Source organism: Drosophila novamexicana, unplaced genomic scaffold, assembly GCF_003285875.2.
Source record: "Drosophila novamexicana strain 15010-1031.04,08,12 unplaced genomic scaffold, DnovRS2.1 tig00000024-arrow-pilon, whole genome shotgun sequence".
Classification (NCBI taxonomy): Eukaryota; Metazoa; Arthropoda; class Insecta; order Diptera; family Drosophilidae; genus Drosophila; species Drosophila novamexicana.
Window position 1 is genome coordinate 1,605,475 of NW_020824768.1, and position 20,282 is coordinate 1,625,756.

At 43.2% G+C, this 20,282-nt stretch overlaps 4 protein-coding genes across 7 annotated transcripts in view; 2 read left to right on the forward strand and 2 right to left on the reverse strand.

The window, feature by feature from the left end:
* LOC115771269 (division abnormally delayed protein) overlaps positions 1-4,759 on the forward strand; it is a 96,991-nt gene extending 92,232 nt beyond the window's left edge. The window contains exons 6-9 of the mRNA XM_030716884.1: positions 832-1,004; positions 1,645-1,852; positions 1,920-2,067; positions 2,595-4,759. Coding sequence (XP_030572744.1) covers positions 832-1,004; positions 1,645-1,852; positions 1,920-2,067; positions 2,595-2,749 — 684 coding nt within the window. The 3' untranslated portion in view covers positions 2,750-4,759. The remainder of the gene's footprint in view (positions 1-831; positions 1,005-1,644; positions 1,853-1,919; positions 2,068-2,594) is intronic.
* On the reverse strand, positions 1,028-1,555 carry LOC115771271. Its single transcript, XM_030716886.1, has 2 exons — positions 1,357-1,555; positions 1,028-1,283 (listed from the first exon to the last, which is right to left on the reverse strand). The coding sequence occupies exons 1-2, from the start codon at positions 1,435-1,437 to the stop codon at positions 1,137-1,139; spliced, it is 228 nt and encodes a 75-aa protein (XP_030572746.1). The 5' UTR covers positions 1,438-1,555; the 3' UTR covers positions 1,028-1,136.
* A 116-nt stretch (positions 4,760-4,875) lies between the features above and the next one.
* On the forward strand, positions 4,876-7,643 carry LOC115771098 (DNA replication licensing factor Mcm7). The gene is made up of 5 exons (XM_030716657.1): positions 4,876-5,214; positions 5,270-5,639; positions 5,697-6,198; positions 6,257-7,314; positions 7,377-7,643. The coding sequence occupies exons 1-5, from the start codon at positions 5,184-5,186 to the stop codon at positions 7,576-7,578; spliced, it is 2,163 nt and encodes a 720-aa protein (XP_030572517.1). The 5' UTR covers positions 4,876-5,183; the 3' UTR covers positions 7,579-7,643.
* Positions 7,644-7,768: 125 nt separating this feature from the next.
* Positions 7,769-19,953, reverse strand: LOC115771186 (transient receptor potential cation channel subfamily A member 1). Of its 4 annotated transcripts, none has more exons than XM_030716779.1 (16): positions 19,792-19,953; positions 19,565-19,723; positions 16,808-16,964; positions 16,663-16,753; positions 16,409-16,604; positions 14,983-15,090; positions 13,618-13,806; positions 12,487-12,715; positions 11,830-12,410; positions 11,453-11,767; positions 11,179-11,289; positions 10,293-10,513; positions 9,277-9,754; positions 9,050-9,212; positions 8,720-8,992; positions 7,769-8,364 (listed from the first exon to the last, which is right to left on the reverse strand). In XM_030716779.1, the coding sequence occupies exons 1-16, from the start codon at positions 19,924-19,926 to the stop codon at positions 8,069-8,071; spliced, it is 3,702 nt and encodes a 1,233-aa protein (XP_030572639.1). In that variant the 5' UTR covers positions 19,927-19,953; the 3' UTR covers positions 7,769-8,068. The 4 variants fall into 4 exon arrangements, with proteins under 4 accessions (XP_030572639.1, XP_030572636.1, XP_030572638.1 ...); XM_030716776.1 differs by lacking the exon at positions 11,179-11,289 and adding an exon at positions 10,785-10,892 and having other exon boundaries at positions 19,792-19,926; XM_030716778.1 differs by lacking the exon at positions 11,179-11,289 and having other exon boundaries at positions 19,792-19,926.
* Between the last annotated feature and the right edge of the window lie 329 nt (positions 19,954-20,282).

Genomic DNA, 20,282 nt, shown 5'->3' on the forward strand with positions numbered 1-20,282 from the left:
TATGGCGTTCAATATGTCGAATTTCGAAAATATATGACAAACCAAGGTTTGAACCAAGATCTCTGTTAAAGGCATGTAAAAGCGGATGCACAAGCCGAGCTTAAGGGCACGCAGCTGGTTCGAAGCGTGAATCCAACCACCGACTTCTCTTTTGGGCCTGCAGCCCAGGTAGTGAATAAATTTCAGTAGAATGAGCTTGTCAAAACTAAATTAAATTGTTTAAACAGAATTTAAACCAGCCCTGAATATATATGATTAAATGAAATTAAATGAACTTTACATCAATCATAAGATGCTTAAACCCATGCGAAAATCGTACATGTCTGGCCTAAACCAATTTCCAAGAACCTTAAGCTATATACTATGTATGGCATTTACAATTATAATTTTTAACATTAAGCCAGGCGCATTTTGAGGAGTTTTCGCTCATTCGAAATGACAAGCTCGTGCGTGTTGGACAAGGACATAAAGGCTTTAATTGCGCCTTAATTTATGAACATTTTAAATTAATTTTATGGGCGGCCTTCGAGCGGATGCCACAAATGCAACCAGTTTCGAGTGCATGACATTCAATTACGAGTCGGGGCTAAAGTTGTCTCGAAATGGGATTTAAAACTGTCCAATTAGATGACATTTATGCAGTCGGACGGCGACCAGTTGCTGGCAAGTTGCAATTTACATGCAATGCAGCGAGCCACGAGTTGGGGCACGAGCTGGGGCAATTGCACGTGCATGAGTGCCGGCGATTAACGCGTGGGGCACAGGAAGTGCCGCTCGAACATGCGAATCTAACTCAAAACTATCTCCTCTTCCATTTTCCTCCCCCCCTAGGTGAGGAAAACATGCGGCACGCCCAATCTGTTGCCCTCGCTGACCGCCGCGGAGGCGCAGCCGGTGCAGCAGCACGCGAGCATCAAGTGGGCAACGCCGCCAGATGCGGGCATCGTGCACTTCCTGTCGACCATCGAGAAGTCCAAGGAGTTCTTCACCAATATTGTGTACAAGTAAGTGCCAGCACAAGGATTGAGGCCACAAACAAATATATATTTAAGCGAGATTGTGTGCGTATGGGGGTTTAGTTAACTCTGAACATAAATTGACCTATGCGGTGTACCTACGGGTCCAACGGGTCCCACCTACTTGCCCCTGGCCATCTTGTAGTTCAGATCGCGCAACAGTCCAAAAACATCCTTCAGCAGGCACACGTAGAGCGGCGTAAAGATGGCTATGAAGAAGATCACGTTAGCCCAGATGCAATTCTTCACCATCGGACGGCATGCAGTCTACGAAAGGTAGCAGGAGCAGCAATTAGTGGGTTAACACTCGAAATTCCCGTGCTCCGGCTGGATGACTTACGCCACGTGCAACTGCCGTGGGACGCACCAGGCAAAAGTTGCGAGCCGTTGTATGCACAAACACCACAAGCTCCTTGAACATGTTCAGGCATTAGTTTTTGTTATGTACTTATGATTCAAATTTTTTTTGGAAAAACAAATGTTGTTATACTATTGGGCTGCCAAATGAGACTGCCAGCGATGACAACATTTGACTAACTAGACACACACTCATACACACAAAAGTAGATATGTAAATAAATGTAGATTTCAACCGGCTAACTGAGATTCGAATGCTTTTGGCATACAGCTTCTGTGATGAGGACTATACACAGCGCGACGATCATCTCTGCTGGACCGGAGATCGCGTCGGCGACTACACCCAGCTGCTGATGACGCCCGGCACGGACACCCAGCGCTACAATCCGGAGGTGCCATGGGAGAACCAGTCACAGCTCAGCAGGCTCAACGAGCTGGTCGACAAGCTCATCAAGATACGCAAGAGCATCGGCGTATCGGTAAGTGCACCGCATAACCTAATCCCTTGGTCCACTCAATCATATGTGTTGCTTTCCCCTGCTGCAGGCGCCTGTCTCCAACAGCCATGACATCCAGAGTGACATGGGTCGCGAGGGATCCGGCGGCGGCGGCGGCGGAGGAGGCGGCGGCCACATGAGCGACGACGATGAGGAGTACAGCAGCATACACGCCTCCGGTGATGGCTCCGGCGATGGTAAGTTACCCTACCAAACGGTATTTTCATTTTGTCACCAAATGTGTTACGAATGGAAGTAGACCTTGTCGAGCCCATAGAGTATATACATATGCTTGATCAGCATCAAAATAGCTTGAAGTAGACATTGTCGTATATGTGAAATGTATATCTATTATTGATCAGTTTGACAGTCTGTATATAAGTTGGAGTCCGTCGGATTGGACAACTGTCAAAAGAAGTAATCGGGCATAAAATTAAGTTCTATGAAAAATCATTTGTTTTTAAAGACTTGGTGGTTATTGTTTGTCGGAAAAGCTTACCTGTTCTTTAAAATTTCTTGAGTATAACTTAGTATCAAATAGGTCTACTAAATTTTAAATTAAAAAAAAAATATGTCGAAAATAAAACTTTCCTAAATAAAGCTTGTCTAAAAGTGCATTTGGTCTTCGGCAAGCCGAGGTTAAATGTTTTCTCCTCGCTTTTAATAAGATCTAAGTTAAGTCTAACTCTCTTTCACTCTCTCTCTCTTTCTCTCTGCCGCACAGGTCCCACATCGAACTTCGATGATCCATCAGGCACCACGCCCATCAACTATGACACCGAGTCGCGCGAGGTGCAGAAGGGCGCGTCCAGCGCACTGACGGCCACTGCGACGAGCCTACTCCTCACACTAGTCACACTCTACAGTAGTTGTAGTTAAAGCAGCAGCAGCACCCAAATCCCAAAAAAATAAATAAAATATATATATATATATAAACAATATATATAACAACGCATAATAATATTAAACGCAAGGCAAGGCAGCAACATGCCAGCAGCGGAAGCGCGCGCACAAAGTTCGACGCAATTAAATATTAATAATTATTATTAATATTATTATTATTATATTATTATTATCATTATTATTAATATGATTATTATTTGTGTAATGCTTAAGTTGTTACCATTAATTTATTAGCCTAAGCGCATTCACTTTGCAGAGTAACAAAAACCCAATTGGAGTTGCGCTACGTTTGCTCCGTTTGGCGTTGCCACCTTTCTTCTAGCCTTCCCACGCCTGGGCTTGTTGCACCTCAACGCTGAATCCAATTAGACTTTTGTGCCATATAAATGTGTTGCGAGGTTTGCACAAACAACAACAACAACAACAACATCAATACAAAATATACAAAAAATAGGCTCAAAATATTGAAAGCAAAAACCTGTCCACCATCGAACTTTTTAGCAAGTGCAGTTTGTTCAGATACATGTTCTTTAAATCATATAAATATATAGACACATATATATATATCTAGCGTACAGAACGTAAATTATAAAGCTCAATGTTCAAAGCGAATTGTTCCTTTTTGGTGTAATTAAATCAAGCGAATTATATAAATGCAAAAGATACAGATACAAGATACAAGAACTAGTTGCTGTTATGGCTCATTCTGCGGGAGCTTCTCTTAAAGTTCACAGATATTAATACGTAAAACAAGAATTTAAAGATTTAAATGTTTATGAAATACAAATAACCGAATTATTGTTGTCAACATTTGTGAGAGCTCAAAGAATCGTATGAAAGAAAATGCATATTAATGGAATTTAGTTGAGTAAACGCACTTTTTGGGCAAAAAAAAAAAGAGAAAACAAAAAAAACTAGAAGACTTACAGCTTTATACGCATGAAACAATAAAAAATCTATTTAACTATGTGTATCTATAGATATAAAAAATATCTAATACGTAGCGTTATTAAAACTAAATTTTATGAAGCAATCACTTTGAGGTAATGTCATAAAATGCACACAACATAAATAGAAATGCAATTTATAAAAACTAAGGCAGAACATCAGCAACTAAATGCATTAAAGAAAAACAACAATTTGTTAAGCTAAGTTGGTCGAAAGATGAGAACTGAGCTTGCAATTGAGAATCAGCTTTTGACCAAGCCAAAAGCCTCTTGAGAAAAAAAAACCGTTTAATGCAAATGCTGTAGATGTTTAACTTTTAGAAACTAAAACCAACTAAATTCCCAGCTTCGTAATTTTTGTGTTGTCTTTTGAAAAGAAAGCAGCTTAGGCGACACTCTAAAGAATAATAAAATGCAAAAGCAGGCACTAAGTAAAATATAAATGCATACATATATATAAATAAATAAACATACTAACATATACATATATGTAGTATATTAGCGCGTAAAGTGTAATAATTTAGCGTGTAAAGTGTAAAAAGAAATGGTTTAATGACAACATGAAATTTAGTTAGTAGCCAATTAACAAAGGATAATAACACAACAAATTGATCTACTTACTATATAAAAAAAAATATAAAATATATATATATAAATATATATATACATACTACTGATTAATAGAAACTAACGACCGCAGGCGAAACTATAAACAAGAAGAAGAACAACAACAAGAAAAGCTCTGAGAACGGCGGTCACATGAATATGTGTATGTTAAACTATGTATAATTATTATTTTTATTATTTAACTATTGCATGTGATTAATAATATTTAAGTTAAACGTAAACAAAACATATTATACTGTAACTTATGTATACCGCAACAGCAGCAAACACAACGTTCGAAAGGGGAAGCAAATTAATGCAAAAAGCAAATCATCTTTGTAAATCTAATCGAAGATAATGCAACTGTGCACAAAAAAATTAAATGTACCACTTTTTAGACGCCTAAAAACCAATAAATAATAATAAATAAATCATTATGTAACAAAACAAAACAAGTCTAGCTATTTATTGACAACGCATAAAATACTTTTGTAATGTATCGCCTATATTTCAAATTCAAATTCAGCGCGCCAACTTACTTGTTGCCGCGCTGCCACTGCTCCGGAACTAGTTCAAGCGCTCAAATTAAGAGTGCTGCCAACTTGACAAAAATCGATAGCTGCTTTCGATACTTGCACCACCCGCTGCAATTAAGGGTGGCAGCCTTGCCGCTGGCAATATTTGAGAATTGAAAACTATCGAAAATATCGTAAAAAAGGCGCGAATTTAGCATAACGCGGACATAGACGGCAGGCGGGAAGCGGCGTTCTGTTGTATTTTGGTTGCATTTTGTTGCAAGCGCGCAGAGAGTGAAGTTTCCACATTAGTTAAATATTGTAAAAAAAAGGCACACACAAATGGCGCGCCGTGACTACGCACAGGATAGAGGTAATAAAGAAATGAACCCAATCAAACAAACTGTGCTCACAAATATATCACGCAGAATCGATCAAAACATTTTTGGCCGAGTTCTGCAAATGCGACGATGATGGCAAAAAGGAGTTTGTCTATGGCTCGCAGCTAGTGAAGCTGGCGCATCGCGAGCAAGTGCTCATTACCATCGATCTGGACGACCTGGCCGAGTTCAATGAAAGTCTCGCCGAGGCTGTGGTCGAGAATTGCCGACGCTATGTGTCCATTTTCAGCGATGTGATCGCCGAGCTGCTGCCCAGCTACAAGCAGCAGGAGGTGCACGCCAAGGATGCGCTAGACGTGTACATCGAGCATCGCCTGATGATGGACGCCCGGACGCGTAATCCCATGGAGCAGCGCGATGAGCGCAACGCCTTTCCCACAGAGCTGATGAAGAGATTGTGAGTAGAACATGACCAGATGCCAGCAGAAACCCATGTTAACGTTTGTCGATGCAGCGAGGTGGGCTTCAAGCCGCTGTCCACGGAGAAGGCGCACTCCATACGTGAGGTGAAGGCCCAGCAAATTGGCAAACTGGTCACCGTGCGCGGCATTGTCACCCGCTGCACCGAGGTCAAGCCGATGATGGTGGTGGCCACCTACACTTGCGATCGCTGTGGCGCCGAGACGTACCAGCCCGTCAACTCGCTCTCCTTCATACCTGTGCAGGAATGCCCCTCGGATGATTGCCGCGTAAACAAGGCTGGCGGTCGTTTATATTTGCAGACGCGCGGCTCCAAGTTTGTCAAGTTCCAGGAGCTGAAAATGCAGGAGCACAGCGACCAGGTGCCCGTCGGTCACATACCACGCAGCATGACGGTGCTCTGCCGCGGCGAGGTCACTCGCATGGCTCAGCCCGGCGATCATGTGCTGATCTCGGGCATTTTCCTGCCGATGGTGCGCACCGGCTTTGCTCAAATGATTCAGGGTCTGCTCTCGGAGACGTTCCTGCAGGCGCACGTAAGTTTTGTAGAGAACTTGTAGCTAATCGTGTGCTGTAACTATTGTCTCCTGGCAGCGCATCATATGCATAAACAAGAATGATGATATTTCCGACAAAGATTGTGAATTGACGCCGGCAGAGTTGGAGGAGCTGGCCCAGGATGATTTCTACGAGCGTCTGGCCACCAGCTTGGCGCCCGAAATCTATGGCCACTTGGATGTGAAGAAGGCGCTCCTGCTGCTGCTTGTGGGCGGCGTGGACAAACGGCCGGATGGCATGAAGATACGTGGCAATATCAACATCTGCCTGATGGGCGATCCTGGTGTGGCCAAATCGCAGCTGCTGGGCTACATCAGTCGGCTGGCCATACGCTCGCAGTATACCACAGGTCGCGGCTCCTCGGGCGTGGGTCTAACGGCGGCCGTAATGAAGGATCCACTTACCGGCGAAATGACACTCGAGGGCGGCGCTTTGGTGCTGGCCGATCAGGGCGTTTGTTGCATTGACGAGTTCGACAAAATGGCTGATGTTGATCGCACGGCCATACACGAGGTGATGGAGCAGCAGACCATATCCATAGCCAAGGCGGGCATCATGACTACGCTGAATGCGCGCGTTTCCATTCTGGCTGCTGCCAATCCCGCCTTTGGCCGCTACAATCCACGACGCACCGTGGAGCAGAACATTCAGCTGCCCGCCGCCCTGTTGTCTCGCTTCGACTTACTGTGGCTCATTCAGGACAAGCCCGATCGCGACAACGATCTGCGTCTGGCCAAGCACATAACCTACGTGCACAGCCACAGCAAGCAGCCGCCCACGCGGGTCAAGGCGCTGGACATGAATCTAATGCGACGCTACATAAATCTGTGCAAGCGCAAGCATCCCACCATTCCAGACGAGCTCACCGACTACATTGTCGGTGCCTATGTGGAGCTGAGGCGCGAGGCTCGCAACCAGAAGGACATGACATTTACGTCCGCACGTAATTTGCTCGGCATTCTGCGCCTTTCCACAGCGCTGGCTCGCCTGCGTCTCTCCGATCGCGTTGAGAAAGACGATGTAGCCGAGGCACTGCGTTTGCTGGAAATGTCCAAGGACTCACTCAACCAGATACACGAACACCAGAAGGGACAGTAAGTACAACGAGCTGCTTGACTTTTGCTTTGGTTCTCATCACTCTTAAATCCACTTGCAGTGTGCCAAATACATCGGATCGCATCTTTGCCATTGTACGCGAGCTGGCCGGCTCTGGCAAGGCTGTCAAGATCGCGGACATCATGGATCGCTGCACGACAAAGGGCTTCAAACCCGACCAGGTGGACAAATGCATCGACGACTACGAGGAGCTTAACGTGTGGCAGGTCAACATGGGTCGCACCAAGATTACATTTATGTAGACCCCCTACCCCATTCCGAGGGCTATTTTATCTATTTCTATTTTAGTTGTTAAGCACATTCTCAAAATACATTTTGATCGACAAGTTCATGTTTCAACATAATTCATTTAGAGCTTATAAATAAAATCGCAAATCAGCGCAAATTAACAATTTTCATGCATAAATTGACTTTATTTCGTAGACTTTGAAGGACATTAAACACAGATAAAGACACAGATATATCAAATACGTTAAGTAGTTATAGAAATGTGAAATATTCCGTTTTCACTTGATGACAAAAAAAAAAATACTCGCAGAGCCCAGCTTGTTGCCCCTAAATTCGTAAATAACTCCTTCAAGGAGCTCACAAGACAATTTCTGGCATAGAATTCTCAACCTGTTCCAGTTATACAGACATTGATAAGGATATAGTATATGTATGCATGTCATTTAACAAAATTTACTTTTCACTACTTGGTTATACTTGTAGAGCTTGGGATCAGGTTCCCAACTACATGCTCTTGTTGAAGCTCAGGGCGGCACGCAATTTATTGCGTATGCGCGGCGAGTTCCAGCGGTTGCAGCCGGCCGAGCTGAGGCCCACAACGGAGCGCAGCTCGTTGGGCGAGATGCCCTCGTCCACGTCATCGGCCTCCGTTTTGATCTCCATCTTCTGCACAATGAGACGCACCAGCTGATGCTGCTGCTCCAGCATGCGGCTAATGTCACGCAACTTGCGGCGCTGACGCTCCAGCTCGGCATTGATCAGGTCGTCGTTGTTGTCGAAGCTAATAACATCCATGGCAGCTGCGGAGTTAAGTTGGAAAGTGAGTAAAAGTTAAGCCCAAATGTATGAGAATGAATAAGGTTGGCTAACAAGCTACAGTTAATGAACATCTTTTTGTCAGGCAGGAATCAAGATCATGTCTGTGCTTGTAATAAAGTAAGTCGAGTCTCTGAATACGCAAGGAAAAACTAGCAGAGTTACAAAGGGCAGACGCCTGGACAAGCTATTTATCTGGGAATGTCCAGCTATAAGCAGGCTGAAGATTTCCCAGACCTAAGAGAAGGAATCCACAATAAGGCAAAAGACTAGGCTCGAAATGAATTCTAATAATAATAATAAATAATAATAATAGTTACCGATGTCTGGTATACTTACAATCCTCGGTGAACGGATTCGAGAACCATTTGCGTAAGATAAAGTCCAAGAAACCGAGCTTGCATTTCGTGTCATTGGGATACTCGATTAGCTCCATTTTGTCCACCCGCTGCAGCCAGACATGGGGCAGCTTGCGCTCCAGCTCCGTGTGGAGCACCACCTGCATGGCCAGGCGCTTCAGTTGGGCATTGCGACGCACCGACTCGATGTCGCCAACGGCCAAACCGATGAGCAAGTTCATCAACAGAATGGGCATCAGGATCATAAACACACCTGTCGTTTAATTATAGAGATAAGCATATTGCGACAGAGTACGCCAATTGGTCTTACTCAGAATCAAGAAGGAAGTCATGGGCACCTTCAGCTGGTCGCGGTAGTAAGTGTTGACATAGGTGCCCACAAAATCCAGCTCGCCCAGCATCATGGAGAAGGTGCGCAGCAGCGACATGGGTATGTTCGAGAAGGACAAGTGATTCGGCTGTGGGTCAATTATCTGCAAAGGTGAAAATTATTTATTTTTAGAGAATTATTTGTGGAGCATAGAGGCAGACACTCACCTTCGAGAGCAATATATAGAATGCGAGGCCGAAAGCAATAATCAGTATGGAGAAGACCATCAGCACTTTGATCAGGGTCTGCAGAATCTCCAAGAACATGACCACATAGATGCCGACCTGATCAAAGCGCTGCAGAAAGAGCAGCAAACGGAACCAGGACAAGAAGACGGCAATGGATGCCGCCGAATAGTGTATGGTATTGATGGCGCCATCCGGCTTAAAGGCAGGCGCTATCATTATCAATGCGGATAAGTAGAGCACCCAGGAGATGAGATTGACCGTCTCCACCAGATAGTGCAGGCGCTGCTGATAGATCTGTATCAGTTCGCGCATCGAGTTGAGCAATATGTAGACCACAATGACCACGGCACAAAAAAGTATGGCCGTCGTCCGATTGATGCTCTCCACGCACGAGTCCGGCCGGATTTGAGCTGCCATCGCTGGGCCATGCGATAGATTCCTGGTGAGCACGTCCCAGCTGCAAAAATATAAATGTGATTGACTTAATATTGTCTCAAAACTAGAATTTGTTGAAGAGTTAGAGGTCTACTTTTTAGTTGTTTGGAATGCTCCATCCCAACATAAATAATTTTATCTAATTTTTTTAATTTTGTAAGATTTGCTTTTTTTAGGATTAGTTTACATATGAGAACAGAGCTAATGCATTCTGATTTTAGTTTTCGATTCTCTTGAAAAGAGTTGAAAATAAATGATGAACATTTTGAATTTCTGATGATTGAATGACTTGTTTAATTATATTTGTTGAGGAGGAGAAGGAGACGAAGAAGGAAAGTGTCTGGACTTTCTTCGAGGAGGAGGAAGAGAAGGATGCTCTACCGTCAACTTGAATTCGTTTTAACAACTTTTTTTAATGAAACTTTATGTTCAAAAATTCAGTAAATGTAGAAAAATGATTTATAAAGAAGAAATAAAATAAACATCAGACAAGATATTGTTTGTAAAACTCGACAAATATCAAAGGTTTTGATTATTGTATTGGGATTTGCCAGACTTACCCCAAGTTGCAGTATTGGCTGGTGGTTTTGTTGTCGCCGGAACGCAGCTCAATATTGTTCATCATCAGCGAGGAATAGATCGTGACAAAGACCAAGAAAATCGAGTAGATCAGCAAATTGGCCAGATGAAAATATTTTCCATAGGAGTTCCATTTCATTTGCAAATACTTTTGACTGAGCGGATGGGCCAGCAGCTCCACGCGTCCATGCGTGACCATGGTCTAGTCGAACAGAGAGCCAAATTGGGCATTAGTGGGCAACTATTTGGGATTAAAGTACAACACCCAAGAACAAGAATAACGACAAGGACAACAACAACACTCTAGAACAGGATAACAGAACACAACAGTTTTACGAGTAGCAAGTGCAAGGACTTGGGACGATTTTACAGTTGCCTTTTAATTGATAAGTTAGTTAGTTTAAGTTAGTTTTAAATTAGCGGAAATAGTTTTTCACAGTGTTTTTTGTTTTCCAACTAGGATTTCGACTCACATTCACGACAGCCAACGGCGCCGGCCGCCATTTCGGATCATTGAATTCTTTACGTTTTTCCTCGATTTGCTCGGGCGTTTTTTGGAATGGCCAAAATGAATATTTGATCTAAAGATGTTTGGTTTTGTTTTTGGTTTTTTTGAATTGGGTTATACAAAAATATATCAAAATGCGGCAATGGGTGCGTATACATGGGCGTGCATGAGCGGATGAAGCGGACCCTAATAGGAACAATTTTGGGTGGGGGAGGAGGGGAGCCTAAACATATAATCGAACGGCAGGGATCGGATTAATTGGATTGTCCAGCTTGTATATAGTATGTCATAGGCAAACAAAAAATTGACACTCAATAAGCATGCATCTGCATTGGCTGCTTGCTGCAGTTTCTGCTTACATTCAGGGCCGGCAATGGAATGGGATTGGATGTCATGATCGGCTCTCCGGTTTTCTCATCGATCTTGGCAAACATATAGGGACATTGCAAGAATGCGAATGAGTACCTAATCTAAATATCGTTGTTGTCAAAGAGAAGAGTTACGATTAGCATCAGGTTCTCCGGCTGGCCAACTAGTTCATGAATTTGATGAAATGAGCTGTTCCTAATATATATATATATGTATGGATGGATGGATGTGCCAAGTCCAGTTCTGGACAACGAATCAACTTACGTAAAAGCTCTTCGAGTCCTTCTTACAATTGGCCTTGGTTATGCACTTGTCCTGCACAGCCTCAAACACCTTCGGCATAGAGGCAATCAGCGCCAAGGTGACGCACGGATGTTTGTCGGAGCGCAGAGCCATCACCTCGTTGGCCCGTTCCTCGTGCGTGACCATGGCCAGCGCTGCCTCCGGATATTTGTAGTAGATGGCATAGTCGATGGCGCTCATGTCCAGCACATTGTAGACCAGCTTGCAGCCCATGGACATCAGCACGGATATCGCATGCGGCTTGTTCTCCATGGTGGCCAAGTGCAGAGCCGTGTTCTGTCATGAAGATGGTTATACCATATGCATTGCTATTGCTCGCACAGCTATCGCTGACTTACCCCATCCTTGTCCAGCTGGTCCAGCAGATGTGAGTGGACCGAGTGCAGTAGCTCTATGGTCTCGGTATAGCCGGACATGGCCGCCAGCTGCAGCGGATTGCGGCCCGAATGGTCGCGATGCAGCAATGCGCCTCGGTTCAGGAGCAGCTGCACCACACGCGTGTGTCCCTGCTGCGAGGCAATGTGCAGGGGTGTCATGCCCGCTCCGTCGCTCTCGTTAATGATGAAGGAGCCCTTCTCGGAGTCGAGCAGCTGCCGGACCGTGTTGTATCTGCCGTAGCGTGCGGCAAAGTGCAGCGGACTCTCGTTGTTGTTGTTCTTCAGATTGATGCAGGCGCCGAGCCGTATGAGATTCTCCAGCGAACGTATATGCCCATCCCGGCTGGCATAGTGCAGCGGCGAGCAGCCCATGTTGTCCTTCTCATTGAGCAGCAGCTGCAGCTGCGCCTGTGTCTGGCAATTGGCCACCTGCTCGGCAAAGTCCGTCAGCCGACCCCCGTTCATGATGACAAAGTGCAGCACATTGCGCGCGGCGGCATCCTTCACATCAATGCTCGCACCCAGACGTATCAGCAGATGCACTTGTACCAAAAAAAAAAAAAAGAAGAATATATGCATAAATTTCAATCTCTTTCAAAAGGTTTGCCAATCTCCCACCTGTTTTCCAGCCACTGCGCGAGGCAGCCAGCAGCAGCGGCGACCGATGCTCCTTGTCCAGCGCATTGATTTCCGCACCCTCGTTGACCAGGTAGGAGACTATGTCCGGGTGATCAAACATAGAAGCGCAATGCAGCGGCGTCATCTTTTGTACGTCCGTGCAGCTGAGACAGATCCTCTTCTCCAATGGCTGCATCTCAAACATCAGCTTAACTATTTCAATAGCGCCCTGTGTTTAATAAAAATTAAAAGAAATTATGGTAAAAAGACAGAAAGGGAAGGGGACTATCGGCACGCCGAAGATAAAATACCCTTGTAGACATGCGGCTAGGGGTAAATATAAAAATATATATCAGAACGGAGGCCCCCTTAAAATGATGATGAAATGTTATATATATGCGTCTCCCTGTTGCAGCCAGTCGTAGTCGACCCAATCTGGCCTCTTTATGTCCTCTTGCATATCAGTATTCAGTCAAGAGCAAGATTGTCTAAGTATTTCTCAAATCTGCGCTGTATTTGCAGGGTATTTAATTTTCGGCCCTTTGCAATCACAAGTACTGTCCCGCTCCAACATGTCTTAGACATATTTCCATAATATATGAAACCGCAAAAAAATGCCTTAATTAAATCACAAAGTATATAAATAAATCCGCATTGATTGCCCATGTTGTGGAATTTCTTGTAAGCTTGCGTAACATAAATATCGAATATTTATTAAATATTCTCAGAACTTAATCCGAGCTACCCCTCGGCCCAGCCCAACGTGCTCCTGTCACGTGTCTTTGTTTTGGTATTTGCTTACGCATTTTCCCGGCGCTCAACGGTTTCGGCCACAAAGTCACGTTCGTCTTAGCACAATTTGCATAAGAATTTGTCAAATTAAAGTCACCAAAAATAACGCACAGACAAGGAAACAGCCGTGTGTCCTGGACGCAGCTGGCAACCACGTGGCGAGGACAGTGTTTAGCTATCAATTGCTGGTTCAAGCGCAGCATCCATTTAACCAGCGATGACACTCGGAAATATGAGCGCTGCCAAGGCCTGTCTGGCAGCTAGGCGCGAGTCCATGGCAACCTGCTGCCAGCCAGCCAGCCACCACCCAAAGCCCACCCACATCCGCCCAGCACTCACCTGGGCGCACGCTAAGTGCACAGGCGTCGAAAGATCATGTTGCTGTGTCGATATCTTGGCGCCAGATTTGAGGCACAACTCCACGGCTTTAATGTCCCCGCCGTGCACCGCCGAATGCAGCGGCACATTTCCCTCCGAATCGTAGAAGGATATCATTTCCTCGCGAGTGCAGCCGCGTTGCTCGCCCCACTAAAAATTGTTAAAGACGCATTAAACTTATATTAACCGTATTCAAAGTTGAATAACTATAAAATGTTGCTGGAATGATAATTATAAATATTATTTCATCATAAAGAAAGTCTTAAAGCTACGATTTCGGAAATATTCTATTATTTAACGAATGACAGTATATTATTTGAAATGCAATTAAAATTTAATTGGAAAACAAATTATATTTTTATTTAATGGGAAAAGTAATATATCAATTATTTTAAAATAATCAAAGTGCGGCAATATTATTTTGTTTAAAGCATGGCATGTTAATATTTAGCATGTTTTTTAATTTTATTTTAAAAATATGGTTTATATTGGAAAGGTCTTTATTTATGTGATTTCCTCTAGATCAGGGTGGAATATTCTAGTTTAATAGAACGGTTAAGTAATATTTGGCCTTTATTCAAATTCTTGAAAAATATATACATTTTTATATATATATATTATTTCAACATATTCAATAAGCTATTGCTGGAATATTCTATTACTTCAAGAACGACTTGCTATTATTAAAATTGTTAGAAAAATGTAATTAATTTATGTTATTTCATCATAATCTAAAAGGGCTGGAATATTCCAGTATTTATAGAATGGTCTATTGGACGAATGCTTGGAAAAGTCGCTGACCGACCCTTAAGCTGGGGAAACATTCGATACTTTTAAGTTTTGGGTCTGCTGAGGATTTTTCTTTTGTTTTCTGTTTGTCTTATTTTTCATTATTAAAGCGAATTGACAGCGAGTCGTGAGCTAAAAGAAATGGACGACTTTACCGTAAACTGTTCGAATTTGATACTTTTATAATTGACTTCTTTGTAGAGCAGCGTACGTCGCGTATACGCAATTTCAGAGTAAGAAAAAACGACATAAAAATGAAAAACTCAATGCAAAAGTTCAACTGACGGCCAGAGCCAGCAAATGCGAGCAACATTAATGCAACACGAATCAAATAAAGTGGATAAGCGCCTGGGGACACTAACGGGGCAGCACTTAAAGCTTTGACATCGGCTTCAAAATGAATGGGTTCTTGCAATGGATGCAGTATGTGGGTGGATGTATGGGTGTATGGGCGTGTGTGTGTGTGTGTGTGAGTGTGTGCGCATGGGTTGGCTGGCAATGCTTGATGTGCTGCAGGCCATACTTAAGCATACTTGCCTGAAAAAAGACCTCCATTGTCTTGGAGCTGGCGTTTTTAGCCGCCTCATGTATGGGATAATAACCATTGTTGCAGGGTCTACGGGGGCATGCATCGAACTCTGTAATCTGTAAGATACGACATACCCAATACATTACATAACATTATATTCAAATATTAACTACATATGCACACATACAACAGCTACACACACAACAGTTCACGCATACAGCAGACACTTGATGCGACTTAGAATAATGTTGCATACTTCTGTGCGCAGGCAAATCGAATTATGTACAAACCTTTTTCCATATGATAAATGACTAGTGAATATCTTACACTGTGTGTGTGGGGGTGTGCGTGTGTGTCTATGTGTGTGAGAGAATGTAAGTGTGTGCGGGGAATTGATTAATGTTAAACTGAGAATTACGCGTTGTTGCAAATAAGATGCATGACAAATTTTTTTTGTAGAGAGAATATCTTGCAAGTGAAACGCAAACTAATAATTTACATATTTAACACCGTATGTACAGACTGATTGAATGATTGACTGAATGATTGATTAAATGATTAACTGAATGATTGACAGAATGATTGATTGACTGAGGGACTGACCAAGTAAATGATTGATTGACTGAGTCGTTGATTGACTTACTTTCTGATTGACTGACTGACTGATTGATTGGCTGACCGAGAAAAAACTGACTGACTGATTGATTTATTGCGTGTCCGACTAATTGACTGAGAAAACTTGACTGACTGACAGTATAATTGATTGACTGATTGACTGATTGACTAAGTGACTGATCGACCAATTGACTGATAGACAAACTGACTGACAAACCAGATAATAACCTGACTGACTCACTGATTGACTGACTGATTGACTAACTGATTGACTGATTGACTGACTAATATTATTAACTGACTAACTGAGCGACTAAATGATGGACTTACAGATTGATTAATTGATAACTGACCGACTGACTCAGAGACAAGCTGACTTACTGACTTATGAAATGACAGACTGGTAAATTGAATACTGCCTACTATTGTGGTTACCTAATGTTATGTAAGTTCACATTATAAAATTGAAAACTCCACCCAATTCACGAAAATTCGCGAAAACGCTAAATTCAACCTTGTTGAAAGGCCTAAATAAGTTATCTTATGAGAGCAAAACGGGCGGAAAATAAATGTCTAAGAGATGAAAACTAAAAGTTGGCCCACGCAAAGTTTAGATGATCCGGCTTAAAAAACTACTCTAAAAAAATTCGAAATGGGTAAATTTGTCAAAAATCAAGCCAAGCCCCTAGTAAGCTTCAAACTTCCGCAACTTTGCCTGCGTTATGTCGTCCCTTTACAAAAGTTAACAAATAATAAGGAAATAAATAATAATAAATGACAGAAATATGTACAAATGCACAATGAACTCACACCACCTACCAGGATACGGGCGCACTCCTCGTGATCGTAGATGGCAGCCAAATGGAGTGCAGTGCGTCCATGCTCGCCGCCCTGTTGTATATCGATGACATTGCGATACTGGCCCATCACACGCAACGACTTGACCTTGTTCAGCTCCGTGGCCAAGTGCACCGGCGCCTGTTTCTTATCATTCAAGATGCCCGTATCGACAGGACTGTGCAAATAGGAGAGCGTAATTAATGAAATAAAGCCTTCAATTGGCCGGCACTTACATGGAGAGCAAATAGTCCAGAGCATCGTAGGCATCGCACTCGACGGCAATATGCAGCGGCGTATTGCCGGCATTGTCCTTGGCATTGAAGTCTGCGGATGGAAAGATTGATGAACAGCTGTAACAGTTGGTTGAGTACCACCTACCTCCGCTCTGATCGCGAATGTAGCGCAATATGTTGACACGGTTCCGGGCCGCCGCCTGATGTGCTGCAGTGCGTCCCTTGCCATCCTGCAGCGTGATGCGCGTGTTATCCGCCATGAACAGGCGCTTAAAATCATCCAAGTTGCCTGACTCGGCAGCCTGCAAGGGATCAAAAAGAAGTTTGCCAGCTGTTTACTTAGGCTAGAATATGGATTTCAACGCGGCTGCTGCCAGCAGCCAAAGTGCTAATCAAATTGTGCATTTTAACTGAAAGTTAAATAAATGTGCTTCAAGTTGTGCCAACTTTGAGCACGCGCTAACTCCGTCCGGGATGTGCAGACCTGAGTGCACACGAGCTAAATCAAAAATTCCACTGCAAATTGAACAAGACACGCAATATTCATTTGTGTTGCCCAGCTGCGACAAGGACTCGCACAAAGGACCCAGCAACAATGTCAATAGAGTTTTTAATCAGAGCCGGACTCTTGTTCTATGTGGGTTGTTTGCACGCTTGCCTTAACCGAGAGCTGAGAGCTAAGAGCTGGCATTGTCTTGTCCATATCCTTTGGATTGTGTAGTGGCAGCTGCTGTTGGATATTTATTTGTTTATCAAGGCAGCAAGTGCAGCTGCGTCATTTGAATGCAAATTTGGCTTGCACTTCATTTAACTATCCAGGCAAATCCAATTTAATTACAAATAAATTGTTCAACTTTTAAACAAGCTTAGCGTCGAGGCTGGCAGCTGCTTAAAAGTTAACTTTCCCAAAAACTCACTTAGCTAATTTTCGTTTACCTGCAGAATTTCATCGGCTTGTATTTTCGGCGCCGAGGACATCCGCAGGATGCGCGCCCATTTGTTGGACAGATTCAGTGGAGGCATCTCCGACAGCTCTGTGCCGCCGGCACAGCCGCTAATCAAATAACGCAATGGACTGATGACCACGTCCCGTTTGGGGGTCTCCTTGTCGCTCATCATTCTTGCGGGCATTTATAAGATTCCATTTCTATTAAATGCCCAGCACTCATAATTGTTCTTGGAATACTTGTTATTTCTTGCCCGTAATTTTTGTAGATTTCTTTTTCTATAAATATCCTTGGTAACAATTGCTTAAGTCAAGGCAAACTGTTTTCGGTTCAAGCAAAAATCGTTGAAATACTTTTTGGTTAATTTGTTAATACACGTATTTAAGGTACATATGTATAGGTAACAGATTTCTTTAAGTATGCATTTAATAGTTTAATAAAATATATGGAATTTTCTTCCTTTTATTTTGTCTAACGAATTGTTGCTAAAAATGTATATAATATATATTGAATAAAAATATTGAAACTCTTTCCAATCACATCTTTTGTTTCATATTTTCCACTAAAACGTTTATCCTTTTAAATATATTAATATATTTATTTTTCTTTACATTTTCTACACATATCCCTTTAAATTTGCTTTAGTTCAGTTTTTACTTTCTAAATCACTTTCAAACATCACAAACTGCATTTTCCGTTGTTGATTTTTCAATGTTAATGATAAGTTTCAGTTTATTTGACTTTAATATTTGTTTGCTTTGCGCCTTTCGAGTTGGCATCTCGCGCACAAGAAGTTCTGCCAGACTGAAATCTCGGCACGCACATCCTTTGCTTTTATAGCCCGGCTTTGCCCTGCTTTTGCCCTGCTTTTGCCCTGCTTTTGCCGAGCGCAACGCCAGCGGCGAAGATTTTCGACGCGTGGTGAGTTTCATTCAATTTGCACAGTCAATTTTCATTTCCATTTTCATTTTGTTTCCATTTCTCCTTGTTGTTGTTGTTGCTGCTGTTGCTGCATTTTCAGGAAAACTTGTTGCGCTGCGTGTTCTGGCCGCATTTTGCTCTCTGGCAGCGGCTTTTGACCCTTGGTTATCTTTGAGCTCTGCTGTTATCTTCTTTTATGTAAGTGCAAATGGTCTTGGCAAGCATTGCTGCGCACAAATCGGTTTAAAAAAAGGTTGTAAGCCGGTTCGATTGCGAAACCCGGAAATTTCTTTTCACCATGAACCAAATTTTAAGCTTAACGACTTGTCCTAGAGAAATTTACTTTGTAATTTATATATTAAAAATTAAAAATTACATCTGACTGGAATAAAGAACAAACTAGTTTTGCATATGTGAGCCCAAAGGTTAGAGTCCGGAACTTATGTTTTCAGCTTAGATCGAATTTTGAAACCTTTCACTAGTTGTCAAAAAAAGGTTGTCAGGAAAAATTGAAAATAAGAAGGAACCCTGGCTCGTATCTAAGTTCATAGCCATGCAAAATGAGATCAAAATCAATATCGAGCCTGTAGCTTTAATTTTCGTTTAACTATGAACCAACGCCTGATATCAATATAGTTTCTCGAAATGAATTAAAAATTGAAAATACGATAAGCCCTGGCTTGAATCTGAGTTCAAAGATGGTTAAACCCAGCCTCACGAACCGAACCTATGGGAAGCTAACCTTTAACACAACCAGGTGCTCAAAAGAGACTTGCCTCATAATTAATTTCAAATGTAAAGCTGGGTAAGCGATGGCTCAAACCTGGCTTCATGAATTGCACCTGAACCCAAGCCCTAGTTGAGAGCCGAACTAGCAGGAGCTCTCATCCAACCAGGGTTGCACTCGAGTCGAGAACAACGAATTAGTACTTATGTTTGGCTAGACAATCAATAAACGTTTTTCACAATGCCCGTCCAGGGAATCGGCTTATCACTCTAGCAAATTGGCAACCGCACGTTTAGTTGGAACTCACCCGCAGTATCCTAAAGGGGCTGTCACGCAACAGGCAGACCTGCTCCACCTGCGGCTCAGCCGGCAAAATGGCCTCCAACGGGGACTCCACATCATCCCCAGCCATGTCCACACGCTTGGGGCCCGCACTTCGCTCGATTATCATCGAGAATATCCAGTACTGCAAATTGAAGACACAAATGAGCTCTTAACTTTTCTAGAAATTTCCCGAGAACCAGGTGGACTCACCTTGCTGCTGCGATTGCCGCCGCCGCTGCTGTTGGAGCGGGTCTTGGGCAAGATTTTGGGCTGGGCCTCCATCAGATCTGGCGATGGGAGAGCCGCGCATTGCGCATTGTATACACCATTCCAGAGCTTGGGCATTTTGACTTCGGTGCTCGCCTGATCGGGATCTGTGCCAGCTGTTGTGATGGTAAAGGGTCGCAAATCGCGACTGTGCGCCAAATGGCGTCTGTTAGAGTTTCGGTATTTCACAATAATCCCTTGCACAATTATCAGCCACAATCAATTGACTAATTAGTTATTGATTGGCCTAAACGTTTACTAAACTTCTGAATTGTCAGTCCCCTGTTTAGATAACCCGTCCGTCACACGATACCCAGAGCATGTATTTGTTGTCCAGAGATAAAGGCGAAATAGACAACAAGCCCGGCGCTGTTTTGGGGGCTGGCAACTGTACCGTGACGTTCGATGTCAATGGAACTTGGCGGGTCTCTGAA

What these genes read in the sequence shown, in the direction of transcription:
- LOC115771098 (XM_030716657.1), top strand. Translation starts at nt 5,184, where the DNA reads ATGGCGCGCCGTGACTACGCACAGGATAGAG. An exon ending in TGACTACGCACAGGATAGAG is followed by an intron (nt 5,215 to 5,269) that starts GTAATAAAGAAA and finishes TATATCACGCAG; the next exon opens with AATCGATCAAAACATTTTTG. An exon ending in ACAGAGCTGATGAAGAGATT is followed by an intron (nt 5,640 to 5,696) that starts GTGAGTAGAACA and finishes TTGTCGATGCAG; the next exon opens with CGAGGTGGGCTTCAAGCCGC.
- LOC115771186 (XM_030716779.1), bottom strand. Translation starts at nt 19,926, where the DNA reads ATGCCCAAGCTCTGGAATGGTGTATACAATGCGCAATGCGCGGCTCTC. An exon ending in CAATGGAGGTCTTTTTTCAG is followed by an intron (nt 13,807 to 14,982) that starts GCAAGTATGCTT and finishes AACAATTTTTAG; the next exon opens with TGGGGCGAGCAACGCGGCTG. An exon ending in GAATCCGTTCACCGAGGATT is followed by an intron (nt 8,365 to 8,719) that starts GTAAGTATACCA and finishes TTAACTCCGCAG; the next exon opens with CTGCCATGGATGTTATTAGC.
- LOC115771271 (XM_030716886.1), bottom strand. Translation starts at nt 1,437, where the DNA reads ATGTTCAAGGAGCTTGTGGTGTTTGTGCATACAACGGCTCGCAACTTT. An exon ending in CCACGGCAGTTGCACGTGGC is followed by an intron (nt 1,284 to 1,356) that starts GTAAGTCATCCA and finishes TACCTTTCGTAG; the next exon opens with ACTGCATGCCGTCCGATGGT.